General features: G+C 41.8%; 1 protein-coding gene across 1 annotated transcript in view; it reads right to left on the reverse strand.

The window, feature by feature from the left end:
• Positions 1-15,157, reverse strand: part of PDS5B (PDS5 cohesin associated factor B) — an 890,287-nt gene that overhangs the window by 347,946 nt on the left and 527,184 nt on the right. The window contains exon 16 of the mRNA XM_053708457.1: positions 858-997. Within this exon, the coding sequence (XP_053564432.1) occupies positions 858-997 (140 nt within the window). The remainder of the gene's footprint in view (positions 1-857; positions 998-15,157) is intronic.

Consider the following 15,157-nt stretch of genomic DNA (forward strand, 5'->3'; position numbering starts at 1 on the left):
CTCTAGTTCAGCTATAATGAAAATATGGCCTATTAGGGGTACTTGAGGAACGCGGTTGAGAAACACTGCTATAGAAAACCAAACGAGCCAAGACTAAGCATTATTAAAACAAATATTCTTTTAACTGCAATTTTTTTTAAATAGCCAAACTCCACTCACCATTTGCCATACTTCAAGAAGCCAATCTGTGCTTTAGTATGCAGACAACAAGGCTAGCCATATTTATAATCTTAGTATGAAGTGCACTGTTTTTCAGTTATCAGCTAAACCTAATTAGGGAAAGATATGTAGCAGGTTTAGCCTTGAGAAGTCAGATGGGTACATTTCAGGTTTTGAGAATTAGAAAATCCACCATTTTAAGCGCTACATTATATGAAAAGGGGGCAAAATAAATAATGACAGTATATCACAAAGTTGTCATGAAATATAAGATTTTATATATAAAGACAATGTGTTTACTGTCCCTTTAATTTAAATAGTCCATTTTTGTTTATTTACTCTACATAATTGAAACTGAACAAGATCTTGTCAAAAAGTACATTTTATGCAATTGTTAAAAGGGTATAGTTTAAAAAATAAATTGTACGTGCTTAAAGATTACCATAATATAGTAGAAATATTATTAAAAAAAACAAAAAAAAAGACCCACTTATGAAGTTTTACATGAATGCTTAATATCATCCTAAATTATAATTCATGATCACAAGTTTGTTTGTTTTTATTGGATCAACTACCAAACAGTAAAGATGCAGACATAAAAAAAGACATTGTATAATTATATAATTTATATATTTATAAGCACAGCCTGTCTTTCAATTGTTCTAAAAGGTGTTGGAATATTTTTTTTTCCCACTTACCACACAAACTTCTGCCTGCCGGCATGAACACATGGGGCTGACAAGTTTCTCCAGCTGATTTCTGATTTTCTCATCTTCTTCTAGAACTTGTGTAAATTTTTTTAAAAAATCTTGGCCTTTGCCAGGGTCTGGCAAGTTTCCTAAGAAGAAAGCACAGCTGTGGATTCACGCATACTGTACAGTTCGTATGAACAAAAATGCAAATATCTTAACCACTTGTACTAATTTAGAATGTCACTTTCATAATTGTAGATAAAGGGATTGACTTAATCATAGTAATGCTGGGATGTGTACATACATTTTATAATGCTAATTTCAAAGCACATGCACCAGAGACTTGCAGCCTGAGACTGTTAATATACATGGCCAAGAGAAAGGAGAAAATAAGTAGAAAACAAAAAGCAGGTTAAAAAGTGCAAACTGGTACTGCTGCCAACTGTTAGGGAAAAAAAGCTAAAATTTATGCATACCTGATAAATTTCTTTCTTTACGGACATGGAGAGTGCACAACGTCATTCCAATTACTAGTGGGATATTTAACTCCTGGCCAGCAGGAGGCGGCAAAGAGCACCCCAGCAAAGCTGTTAAGTGTAACTGCCTTACCCATAACCCCCAGTCATTCAGCCGAAGGAAACGGAAAAAGGAAAAAAAACAAAACAAGTGTGAAAATGTGCCTGAGGTTTACTCAAAAACACTGCCGAATTATAATTAAAAAAAGAGGGCTGGGTCGTGGACTCTCCATGTCTAAAAAGAAAGAAATTTATCAGGTAAGCATAAATTTAGTTTTCTTACCTAGGACATGGAGAGTACACTACGTCATTCCAATTACTAGTGGGAACTTATACCCAAACTAGAGGACACGGAATGAACAGGGAGGGAGACGAGAGGCAGGAGGACCTAAACAGAAGGCACCACCGCTTGAAGAACCTTTCTCCCAAAAGAAGCCTCAGCTGAGGCAAAAATATCAAATTTGTAGAATTTGGAAAAAGTAAGCAAAGAGGACCATGTTGCCGCCTTGCAAATCTGTTCCACAGAAGCTTCATTTTAGCCCAAGAAGAGGAGACAGCCCTAGTGGAAAGAGCCGCAATTTTCTCAAGGAGGCTGCTGTCCAGCAGTCTCATAGGCCAAACGAATCAAACTTCTCAACCAGAGAGACAGAAGTGGCCTTCTGACCCTTACGCTTTCCAGAGAAAAACAGGACAGAAAATTGCCTAAAATCTTTACTAGCTTGAAAGTAAAACTTTAGAGCACACACAACATCCAAGTTATGCAAAATACATTCCTTATGAGGAGGATTAGGACCAAAAGAAGGAACAACAAATTCCTAATTAATGTTTTGATCTGACACCACCTTAGGGAGAAAACCCAAATAAGTATCTGCCTAAAAGATATGCTACGGGGAATCACACTGGAGAGCTGAAAGCACAGAAAAATCTATGAGCGGAAGAAATAGCAAGGAGAAACAAAACCTTCAAAGATAACAATATAATAACATGCATCGGCTCAAACAGAGCCTGCCAAACTTTAAAATCTAGATTAAGGCTCCAAGGAGGAGAAAGAAGTTTAAATACAGGCCTGATTTTGACCAGGGCCTGTACAAAAGCTTGGACATCTGGTAAGTCTGCCAGACGTCTGTGCGAAAGGATAGATAATGCAGGAATCTGACCCTTCAGAGTACTGACTGACAAACCTTTCTCCAGGCCATCCTGAAGAAAAGATAAAATACTGGGAATCCAGCCATTGATGCCGAAAAGGCGTTTGATAGATTAGATTGGCAATTCTTAAAACTCACATTAGCACGTTTTGGAATGGGAGAGAAACTTATAGGGAAAATTTTTGCCTTATATCATACTCCTAAAGCCCGGATTAAGCTAAATGATTCTTTATCAGACCCCTTTCCCATCCTTAACGGTACAAGACAGGGCTGTCCTCTTTCCCCCCTGCTGTTCGTTTTGGCTATGGAGGTCCTAGCTGCTAATGTTAGGAAAAATTCAGGAATAAAAGGGATTCAAATAGGTGACACTCAGTACAAAACTACAATGTACGCAGATGACGTCCTTTTTACTCTAACCTCACCCCTGGAATCACTTTCCTCCCTAATTCCTGTCATAGAGAGATATAGTTCCCTATCTAATTTCAAAATTAACATGTTGAAGTCTGAATTTTTAAGTGTAGGGCTTTCAGACCACAGGGCCAACCAGATTTCAGAGCAATACTTATTCCGACAGGAGCATACCTCCATCAAATACTTAGGAATTCAACTCTCGAACGCACAGGATTCCCTGTTCCAATTGAATCATCAGGCTCTGTTTGAGTCTGTCAAGGCAGAACTGAAGGGCTGGCAGAATAAATGCTTATCTTGGCTCGGTAGAGCACATGCTTTCAAGATGAGCATTCTTCCGCGCTTCCTCTATTTGTTCCAGACAGTCCCTATCTATCTCCCTCAGCACTACATCAGCTCAGCGCAAAAATTAGTCAATGCCTTCCTGTGGGCGCACCAACGTCCTAGAATTGCAAAGGCCACACTTTATAGGCCCCGCAATAGAGGAGGACTTGGAGTTCCTAACCTTCTGTCCTATCAGCAAGCAGCCTTTCTCACTAGAATTATAGATTGGTGCAAAAACGCGCAAGACAAAGAATGGGTGAGGCTCGAACATGACTTAACTGGCTCAAAAAGTTTAGGCACACAATGCTGGCTACACAAACGAGACAGAGCCCCGTGGAAATCCCCCACCTCCCTGATAATAGACACTTTTCTGACATGGGATCGCCTTACTAAATCCATAAAGGGGGTGTCTACGGTACCTTCCCCATTAACCCCCCTTTGCCATAATAAAGCCCTTCCCCCTTGCCTGCAGGTATGGGCGAATGGGACATATAGTATAGCAGCAGGGCTACCCTGCTTCTCCTTGCTAGAGGAGGGTAGTATCTTACCCAGGTCCACGTTGGCAGAGAGAAATATCCCATACTTTAACAATTGGTTTGAATACCTCCAACTGTCCCATTTTATCTCACACCATAAAGATAGGGCTAATATAGTTAGGAGTTTAAACCCCTTTGAAACACTTTGCTGGTCCACACAGCCAACGAGGGGAACCCTTTCCTTGACTTATAAGATTTTATCATCTATACACTCTAGAAATCTTCCATCATACACCCGAACTTGGGAAACGGAACTGGGCTTTAGTGTCCCCTCTGAGACATGGGACTCCATCTTTCAACATATGGGGAAAGCACCATCCTCAATGAACATCACCGAGACAAACATGAAACTATTATGCAGGTGGTACTTATACCCCAGTAGGCTGGCCAAAATTCATGGACTCTCTGACCCTCTGTGCTGGAGAGGCTGTGGACTTGTAGGCACTTTATACCACATATGGTGGGACTGTCCAGTTCTCCAACCCTTTTGGAAAAGCATTCACACTGAGATCCAAAAAGCCCTTGTACACGAGATTCCTTTAGACCCTCTGATTCTGCTTTTCAACAAACCCCCACGAATCAAATGTAAATATAAATCCAAATTATTATATATCATGCTTAGCAGCGCAAAACAATTAGTACCTAGACTATGGAAACAGAGAGCCGTCCCGACCACAAAAAGCTGGATGCAAAATGTTACACTCCTACTATCCCTTGAGAAGTACCACTACATCCAAACTAACAGACTTGACTTTTACTGTGCAATGTCCCTCTATTGGGAGACCTATATTCATGGGGTTGTTGGGTCCACTTGATGAATAACTGACATCTCCATATCCCCTCTCTGATTCTGGGCCCTGACGGATACCCGGACTTATAGGCTTTAAGCTTCTTGATGACTGTATACTCCATAACCCATGATATACAAAGTACTCTGCATCGCAACTCTCATCTCATAATGTATTATTATAAACATACAAGTTACGTAACATGTTACATTTTGTTTTGCTTTTTCATTCTCTTTTTTCTTTTTCTTTCGTTGTTTTATTATCTGATTTTTGTTTATTTGAAAAAGAAAAACCACAAGCTTTGGACTTCACAGCTGGCTTGTTCCTTGTATTCTTTTACTCTTGGACATTCCGTCTCTTTGATACACCCGAAAGTAGGTGAAAGATGTGTTAAGCTAAATTTATTAATGTCCAGAGGTATTGTTTTGTATTACTGATGACCAAATATCAAGCACGGCTTGAATGTATGTTATTTCAATTTTCTTTGTCAATAAAGCTTGTTTAAAAAAAAAAAAAAAAAAAAAAAAAAAAAAAAATACTGGGAATCCGTACCCGGCTCCAAGAAAAACCCATAGATTCGCACTAATAAGATATTTACACCATACCTTATGGAAAATCTTGCGAGTAACAGGTTTGCGAGACTGAAGCATAGTATTAAAGACTGTTTCAGAAAAACCACGTCTAGACAGAACTAGGTGATCAATCTCCAAGCAATCAGCTTCAGAGAATCCAGGTTTGCATGGAGGAAAGGACACTGATCTAGAAGGTTCTTCCTCAGAGGTAACATCCAAGGAGGTAGAGATGTGAGTCACCTCCATCATGACCAAGGAACACAGAGTTCCTCCAAGGTGGTTGATGTAAACCACCGAGGCAATGAAATCCAACTAAAGAGAATTGAGGTCAAGCTGCAAGGCATGAAGATTGCTTTCAACTCCAAGATGTTTATAGTAAGATGACTCCTCCCGAGTCCACAAGCCCTGAGCTTTTAAGAGAGCCCCAAACTGCTCCCCAGCCTAACAGGCTGGCTCCGTAGACAGAATCACTCAGGAGGTCTCCAGAAAACGAGATCCCCGAGATAGAGGATTGTGAGAAATATACCACGAGAGAGATACTCTTGTTAGGGGATCTAGATCTACCCTCCGCAATAAATCTAAATGGTCTCCATTCCCTATAGTTGTAGAGGTTTCAGATGGAACCGAGCAAAAGGAATGATGTCCATGGAAGCAAACATCAGACCAATCACCTCCATGCATTAAGTCACTGATGGACAAATAGACTGGAGAAAAAGGAACAAAGCTAGAATATTGGATTCTGACATCCGTCAGGAAAATCTTCCTGGACAGGGAATCTCTGACTGTCTCTATGAACACGCCCTTGTAGCTGGAACAAGGGAACTCTATTCCAGATCCACGTTACATCTCTTGGGGACATAGAAAAAAACAACATCTCTGTATGAGATTATGCTAGATTAAAAGATGACGTCATCTAGGCAAAACGCCACTGCAATTCCCAGGGATTTGTACCACTCACAAAGGTTCTGGAGACCCTTTTGACAAAGTCCTGGGAGCCAAGCGGAAAAGCAACAAACTGGAAATGCTTGAAAATTCCACCTTGGAAAGCTTGCTGCCATCAGAAGCACACTTCAGATGAGGAAGCAGAACCTGGAAGCTGTACCTGGGTTCAAACCTACAACCTTCTGATTCAGGAATGGTGGAGACACCACAAAGCCACATCTCCCCTTCCAGAAAGCCAAAACATCAAAACTGGATATGATCCCAGAGATGGGAACATGTAGATACAAGTACTTCAGGTCTTAGTCGTCATGAACTGACCTTCCTGTACCAATGGAAGGATGGAACGAATAGTTGCCCTCTAGAAGGACACTTCAGGTCCTTGTTCCTCTATAGGAACTGGAACAAATACTCCCAAAGAGGATAGGTCCTCTACGATAAAATGTATTGTGAAAGAGCAAGAGCCATGTGTGAGGTCTGAACTCACAACCTTCAGACAGTGAAACTGACGCGCTATTCACTGCGCTAACAAGTCCAGTTTAAGAAGACCACCCTCTTTACGTGGTTTAACAGCTTGCAAGCACACATTCAAGGTGCAAGTAGCTGCAGCTGGTTTCAAACTGCAAACCTTCCGCTTGCTAGGCAGCTAAGCAAACCATCAGGCTACTACAGCTGGCCTTTTTAAATGGTAATAAGAAAATAAAAATATCAGTGTCATGGCACCGACACTAGTCTATAATCCATGAGGATAATATAAAATTGTGCCTATTACAAAGAATAAGGCGACAGAAGCAAACATTTTAGTCTTAAATCACTAAGTTGATTATATATATATATATATATATATATATATATATATATATGTGTGTGTGTGTGTGTGTGTGTGTTACAGAGAGTAACACAAGAAGTCACAGACATGGAGAAATCATCTCCAACCAGTAGAGATTATATAAAAAGTGCCCCCCCAAAAAATTAGAGATGACCGGTCACTTCTACAGACTAAGTAGAATTCTTATATGGGACATAGCTACTCTCTATCAGAGAAAAATATCTGATAAATGGAGAAAAAGCATAAAAACCTCCAACCTAAGGCAGGTACTGAGCATCGTATGGTCATCTAAAAAGATTGAGAAATGAAAATAAATAAAATAACATGCTCCGATACAAAATATAAGAATTAGAGCAGATGCAACAATCTCAAAAACAGAATTTATGTTTACCTGATAAATTACTTTCTCCAACGGTGTGTCCGGTCCACGGCGTCATCCTTACTTGTGGGATATTCTCTTCCCCAACAGGAAATGGCAAAGAGCCCAGCAAAGCTGGTCACATGATCCCTCCTAGGCTCCGCCTACCCCAGTCATTCGACCGACGTTAAGGAGGAATATTTGCATAGGAGAAACCATATGTTACCGTGGTGACTGTAGTTAAAGAAAATAAATTATCAGACCTGATTAAAAAAACCAGGGCGGGCCGTGGACCGGACACACCGTTGGAGAAAGTAATTTATCAGGTAAACATAAATTCTGTTTTCTCCAACATAGGTGTGTCCGGTCCACGGCGTCATCCTTACTTGTGGGAACCAATACCAAAGCTTTAGGACACGGATGAAGGGAGGGAGCAAATCAGGTCACCTAAATGGAAGGCACCACGGCTTGCAAAACCTTTCTCCCAAAAAATAGCCTCAGAAGAAGCAAAAGTATCAAATTTGTAAAATTTAGAAAAAGTGTGCAGTGAAGACCAAGTCGCTGCCTTACATATCTGATCAACAGAAGCCTCGTTCTTGAAGGCCCATGTGGAAGCCACAGCCCTAGTGGAGTGAGCTGTGATTCTTTCAGGAGGCTGCCGTCCGGCAGTCTCATAAGCCAATCGGATAATGCTTTTAATCCAGAAGGAGAGAGAGGTAGAAGTTGCTTTTTTGACCTCTCCGTTTACCAGAATAAACAACAAACAAAGACGAAGTTTGTCTGAAATCCTTAGTAGCTGCTTAAGTAAAATTTGAGAGCACGAACTACATCCAAGTTGTGCAACAAACGTTCCTTCTTTGAAACTGGATTAGGACACAAAGAAGGCACAACTATCTCCTGGTTAATGTTTTTGTTAGAAACAACTTTTGGAAGAAAACCAGGTTTAGTACGCAAAACCACCTTATCTGCATGGAACACCAGATAAGGAGAAGAACACTGCAGAGCAGATAATTCTGAAACTCTTCTAGCAGAAGAAATTGCAACCAAAAACAAAACTTTCCAAGATAATAACTTAATATCAACGGAATGTAAGGGTTCAAACGGAACCCCCTGAAGAACTGAAAGAACTAGGTTGAGACTCCAAGGAGGAGTCAAAATTTTGTAAACAGGCTTGATTCTAACCAGAGCCTGAACAAAGGCTAGAACATCTGGCACAGCTGCCAGCTTTTTGTGAAGTAACACAGACAAGGCAGAAATCTGTCCCATCAAGGAACTTGCAGATAATCCTTTTTCCAATCCTTCTCGAAGGAAGGATAGACTCTTAGGAATCTTAACCTTGTCCCAAGGGAATCCTGCAGATTCACACCAACAGATATACCAAATTATGTGGTAATTTTTCTGGTTACAGGCTTTCAGGCCTGAACAAGAGTATTAATAACAGAATCTGAGAACCCTCGCTTTGATAAGATCAAGCGTTCAATCTCCAAGCAGTCAGCTGGAGTGGGTCGAACGGACCTAGAACAAGAAGGTCACGTCTCAAAGGTAGCTTCCATGGTGGAGCCGATGACATATTCACCAGATCTGCATACCAAGTCCTGCGTGGCCACGCAGGAGCTATCAAAATCACCGACGCCCTCTCCTGATTGATCCTGGCTACCAGCCTGGGGATGAGAGGAAACGGCGGGAACACATAAACTAGTTTGAAGGTCCAAGGTGCTACTAGTGCATCCACTAGAGCCGCCTTGGGATCCCTGGATCTGTACCCGTAGTAAGGAACTCTGAAGTTCTGACGAGAGGCCATCAGATCCATGTCTGGAATGCCCCACGGTTGAGTGACTTGGGCAAAGATTTCCGGATGGAGTTCCCACTCCCCCGGATGCAATGTCTGACGACTCAGAAAATCCGCTTCCCAATTTTCCACACCTGGGATGTGGATAGCAGACAGGTGGCAGGAGTGAGACTCCGCCCATAGAATGATTTTGGTCACTTCTTCCATCGCTAGGGAACTCCTTGTTCCCCCCTGATGGTTGATGTATGAACTTGGCCCTCGCTAGCTGAGGCCAAGCTTTGAGAGCATTGAATATCGCTCTCAGTTCCAGAATATTTATCGGTAGAAGAGATTCTACCCGAGACCAAAGACCCTGAGCTTTCAGCGATCCCCAGACCGCGCCCCAGCCCATCAGACTGGCGTCGGTCGTGACAATGACCCACTCTGGTCTGCGGAAGGTCATCCCTTGTGACAGGTTGTCCAGGGACAGCCACCAACGGAATGAGTCTCTGGTCCTCTGATTTACTTGTATCTTCGGAGACAAGTCTGAATAGTCCCCATTCCACTGACTGAGCATGAACAGTTGTAATGGTCTTAGATGAATGCGCACAAAAGGAACTATGTCCATTGCCGCTACCATCAAACCTATCACTTCCATGCACTGCGCTATGGAAGGAAGAGGAACGGAATGAAGTATCCGACAAGAGTCTAGAAGTTTTGTTTTTCTGGCTTCTGTCAGAAAAATCCTCATTTCTAAGGAGTCTATTATAGTTCCCAAGAAGGGAACCCTCGTTGACGGAGATAGAGAACTCTTTTCCACGTTCACTTTCCATCCGTGAGATCGGAGAAAGGCCAGGACAATGTCCGTGTGAGCCTTTACTTGAGGAAGGGACGACGCTCGAATCAGAATGTCGTCCAAGTAAGGTACTACAGCAATGCCCCTTGGTCTTAGCACCGCCAGAAGGGACCCTAGTACCTATGAGAAAATCCTAGGAGCAGTGGCTAATCCGAAAGAAAACGCCACGAACTGGAAATGCTTGTCCAGGAATGCAAACCTTAGGAACCGATGATGTTCCTTGTGGATAGGAATATGTAGATACGCATCCTTGAAATCCACCTTGGTCATGAATTGACCTTCCTGGATGGAAGGAAGAAGTGTTCGAATGGTTTCCATCTTGAACGATGGAACCTTGAGAAACTTGTTCAAGATCTTGAGATCTAAGATTGGTCTGAACGTTCCCTCTTTTTTGGGAACTATGAACAGATTGGAGTAGAACCCCATCCCTTGTTCTCCTAATGGAACAGGATGAATCACTCCCATTTTTAGCAGGTCTTCTACCCAATGTAAGAATGCCTGTCTTCTTATGTGGTCTGAAGACAACTGAGACCTGTGGAACCTCCCCCTTGGAGGAAGCCCCTTGAACTCCAGAGAATAACCTTGGGAGACTATATCTAGCGCCCAAGGATCCAGAACATCTTTTGCCCAAGCCTGAGCGAAGAGAGAGAGTCTGCCCCCCACCAGATCCGGTCCCGGATCGGGGGCCCGCATTTCATGCTGTCTTGGTAGCAGTGGCAGGTTTCCTGGCCTGCTTTCCTTTGTTCCAGCCTTGCATAGGTCTCCAGGCTGGATTGGCTTGAGAAGTATTACCTTCCTGCTTAGAGGACGTAGCCCTTGGGGCTGATCCGTTTCTGCGAAAGGGACGAAACTTAGGTTTATTTTTGGTCTTGAAAAGACCTATCCTGAGGAAGGGCGTGGCCCTTGCCCCCAGTGATATCAGAGATAATCTCTTTCAAGTCAGGGCCAAAGAGTGTTTTCCCCTTGAAAGGAATGTCAAGCAATTTGTTCTTGGAAGACGCATCCGCTGCCCAAGATTTTAACCAAAGCGCTCTGCGCCACAATAGCAAACCCAGAATTTTTTCGCCGCTAACCTAGCGAATTGCAAGGTGGCGTCTAGGGTGAAAGAATTAGCCAATTTAAGAGCACGAATTCTGTCCATAATCTCCTCATAAGAAGAAGAATTACTAATAATCGCCTTTCCTAGCTCATCAAACTAGAAACACGCGGCTGCAGTGACAGGGACAATGCATGCAATTGGTTGTAGAAGGGAACCTTGCTGAACAAACATCTTTTTTTAGCAGACCTTCTCATTTTTTATCCATAGGATCTTGGAAAGCACAACTATCTTCTATGGGTATAGTGGCGCGCTTGTGTAGAGTAGAAACCGCCCCCTCGACCTTGGGGACTGTCTGCCATCAGTCCATTCTGGGGTCGACTATAGGAAAACAATTTTTTAAATATGGGGGGAGGTACTAAAGGTATACCGGGCCTGTCCCATTCTTTACTAACAATGTACGCCACCCGCTTGGATATAGGAAAAGCTTCGGGGGGCCCCGGGGCCTCTAAGAACTTTTCCATTTTACATAGTGGTTCTGGAATGACCAGATAATCACAATCATCCAAATTGGATAACACCTCCTTAAGCAGAGCGCGGAGATGTTCCAACTTAAATTTAAAAGTAATCACATCAGGTTCAGCTTGTTGAGAAATGTTTCCTGAATCTGAAATTTCTCCCTCAGACAAAACCTCCCTGGCCCCCTCAGACTGGTGTAGGGGCCCTTCAGAAACCATATCATCAGCGTTCTCATGCTCTACAGAATTTACTAAAACAGAGCAGTCGCGCTTTCGCTGATAAGTGGGCATATTGGCTAAAATGTTTTTGATAGAATTATCCATTACAGCCGTTAAATGTTGCATAGTAAGGAGTATTGGCACACTAGATGTACTAGGGGCCTCCTGTATGGGCAAGACTGGTGTAGACGAAGGAGGGGCTGATGCAGTACCATGCTTACTCCCCTCACTTGAGGAATCATCTTGGGCATCATTTTTACTAAAAAATTTTTATGACATAAAATACATATAGTTAAATGAGAAGGAACCTTGGTTTCCCCACAGTCAGAACACAATCTATCTGGTAGTTCAGACATGTTAAACAGGCATAAACTTGATAACAAAGCACAAAAAACGTTTTAAAATAAAACCGTTACTGTCACTTTAAATTTTAAACTAAACACACTTTATTACTGCAATTGCGAAAAAGTATGAAGGAATTGTTCAAAATTCACCAAAATTTCACCACAGTGTCTTAAAGCCTTAAAAGTATTGCACACCAAATTTGGAAGCTTTAACCCTTAAAATAACGGAACCGGAGCCGTTTTTATATTTAACCCCTTTACAGTCCCTGGAATCTGCTTTGCTGAGACCCAACCAAGCCCAAAGGGGAATACGATACCAAATGATGCCTTCAGAAAGACTTTTCTATGTATCAGAGCTCCACACACATGCAGCTGCATGCCATGCTGTCCTCAAAAACAAGTGCGCCATACCGGCGCGAAAATGAGGCTCTGACTATGATTAGGGAAAGCCCCTAAGGAATAAGGTGTCTAAAACAGTGCCTGCCGATATAATCATATCAAAATACCCAGAATAAATGATTCCTCAAGGCTAAATATGTGTTAATAATGAATCGATTTAGCCCAGAAAAAGTCTACAGTCTTAATAAGCCCTTGTGAAGCCCTTATTTACTATCTTAATAAACATGGCTTACCGGATCCCATAGGGAAAATGACAGCTTCCAGCATTACATCGTCTTGTTAGAATGTGTCATACCTCAAGCAGTAAGAGACTGCACACTGTTCCCCCAACTGAAGTTAATTGCTCTCAACAGTCCTGTGTGGAACAGCCATGGATTTTAGTTACGGTGCTAAAATCATTTTCCTCATACAAACAGAAATCTTCATCTCTTTTCTGTTTCTGAGTAAATAGTACATACCAGCACTATTTTAAAATAACAAACTCTTGATTGAATAATAAAAACTACAGTTAAACACTAAAAAACTCTAAGCCATCTCCGTGGAGATGTTGCCTGTACAACGGCAAAGAGAATGACTGGGGTAGGCGGAGCCTAGGAGGGATCATGTGACCAGCTTTGCTGGGCTCTTTGCCATTTCCTGTTGGGGAAGAGAATATCCCACAAGTAAGGATGACGCCGTGGACCGGACACACCTATGTTGGAGAAAAGAAAACCACACGATGGCGCCAAACCCTAAGCCATTGCAAAGCAGAAATTATGAATATTCAGAAATATTAGCTTAGATAATTAAATATAGGCTCTGAGATTGGGTATTTCAGTTAGACAAACTGATTCAGAACCATAGTCCTCTTTAAATACAGAGGACTACAAGTTACAACAGGCATACCTGAACTAAAGGACATCATAGTATAAAGTATTTTAATCCTGAATATCAACCATCCTAGTTACAATGCTTAACCAGACTAAGCTGATATAAGAAAAAACAGAAAAAACTGTGACAAAGACAAAAGCGGCAGTATGCAGCAATTAGCCTCACTTGTCAGCCCTTAAACTGAAGTGGCTGAAAAAGTGAAGCGTTAGAGTCAGCGGCTAGTCTGCTACGTATCTAATGTAGTGAAAATAAACTGGTAACCCCCACTGACACAACTTTAACCTTATGCCAAAAAAAAAACACACGCTCCTCATAACAGTGCAGGTAAGTCCACCACACCTTATGGTAGAGTCACTGGCTTACGAGCCAGAATCAAAGTGTCGATGACACTCTCAGAGAAACCTCTTTTGGCTAAGACTAAGTGTTCAATCTCCAAGCAGTCAGTCTGAGAGAATCTAGATTTTGATGTAGAAACGAACCCTGTAGAAACATGTCACTGCGACAGGGTAATCTCCACATAGGAGATGAGGACATCCCAACCAGATCCACGAACCTAGTCCTTGGCAGCCAGGATGGAGCAATTAAATCACTGATGCTTGCTCCTGCTTGATGCGGGCCACCACTCGAGGAAGAAGAGGTAATGGAGGAAATAGATATGAGTCTAAACCTCCAGGGAACCGCACTAGAGCCTCTATTAGTTCTGCTTGAGGATCCCTCTATCTTTACCCGTACCTGGGAAGTTTGGCATTTAGACGGGAGGCCATGAGGTCTCTCTCCATCGTCCCCCATCTGCTGCATATCTCTGCAAATACCTCAGGGGGGGAAGAGACCATTCCCCCGGGTGAAAGGTTTGCCTGCTTCCCAGTTGTCCATACCCGGAATGTGGATCGTTAACAGCATACAATTCTGAGGCGTCCGCCCATTATTGAAGTTGAGATACTTCTCTCATCGCTAAGGAACTTCTCATTCCTCCCTGGTTGATGTAGGCTACCGAAGTTATATTGTCTGATTGGAATCTGTTAACCCCTTAATGACAACAGTACTTTTCCATTTTCTGTCCGTTTGTGACAAAGGCTATTTTTACATTTTTGCAGTGTTTGTGTTTAGCTGTAATTTTCCTCTTACTCATTTACTGTACCCACACATATTATATACCGTTTTTCTCGCCATTAAATGGACTTTCTAAAGATACCATTATTTTCATCATATCTTATAATTTACTATAACAAAATTTATAAAATATGAGGAAAAAATGGAAAAAAAACACTTTTTCTAACTTTTAGCCCCAAAATCTGTTACACATCTGCAACCACCAAAAAACACCCATGCTAAATAATTTCTAAATTTTGTCCTGAGTTTAGAAATACCCAATGTTTACATGTTCTTTGCTTTTTGTGCAAGTTATAGGGCCATAAATACAAGTAGCACTTTGCTATTTCCAAACCACTTTTTTTCAAAATTAGCGCTAGTTACATTGGGACACTGATATCTTTCAGGAATCCCTGAATATCCCTTGACATGTATATATTTTTTTTTTAGAAGACATCCCAAAGTATGGATCTAGGCCCATTTTGGTATATTTCATGCCACCATTTCACCGCCAAATGCGATCAAATACAAAAAATCATTCACTTTTTCACAAATTGTTTCACAAACTTTCGGTTTCTCACTGAAATTATTTACAAACAGCTTGTGCAATTATGGCATAAATGGTTGTAAATGCTTCTCTGGGATCCCCTTTGTTCAGAAATAGCAGACATATATGGCTTTGGCGTTGCTTTTTGGTAATTAGAAGGCTGTTAAATGCCGCTGCGCACCACACGTGTATTATGTCAAGCAGTGCAGGGGTTAATCAGGGAGCTTGTAGGGAATGTGTAGGGTT

Source organism: Bombina bombina, chromosome 3, assembly GCF_027579735.1.
Source record: "Bombina bombina isolate aBomBom1 chromosome 3, aBomBom1.pri, whole genome shotgun sequence".
Taxonomy (NCBI): domain Eukaryota; kingdom Metazoa; phylum Chordata; class Amphibia; order Anura; family Bombinatoridae; genus Bombina; species Bombina bombina.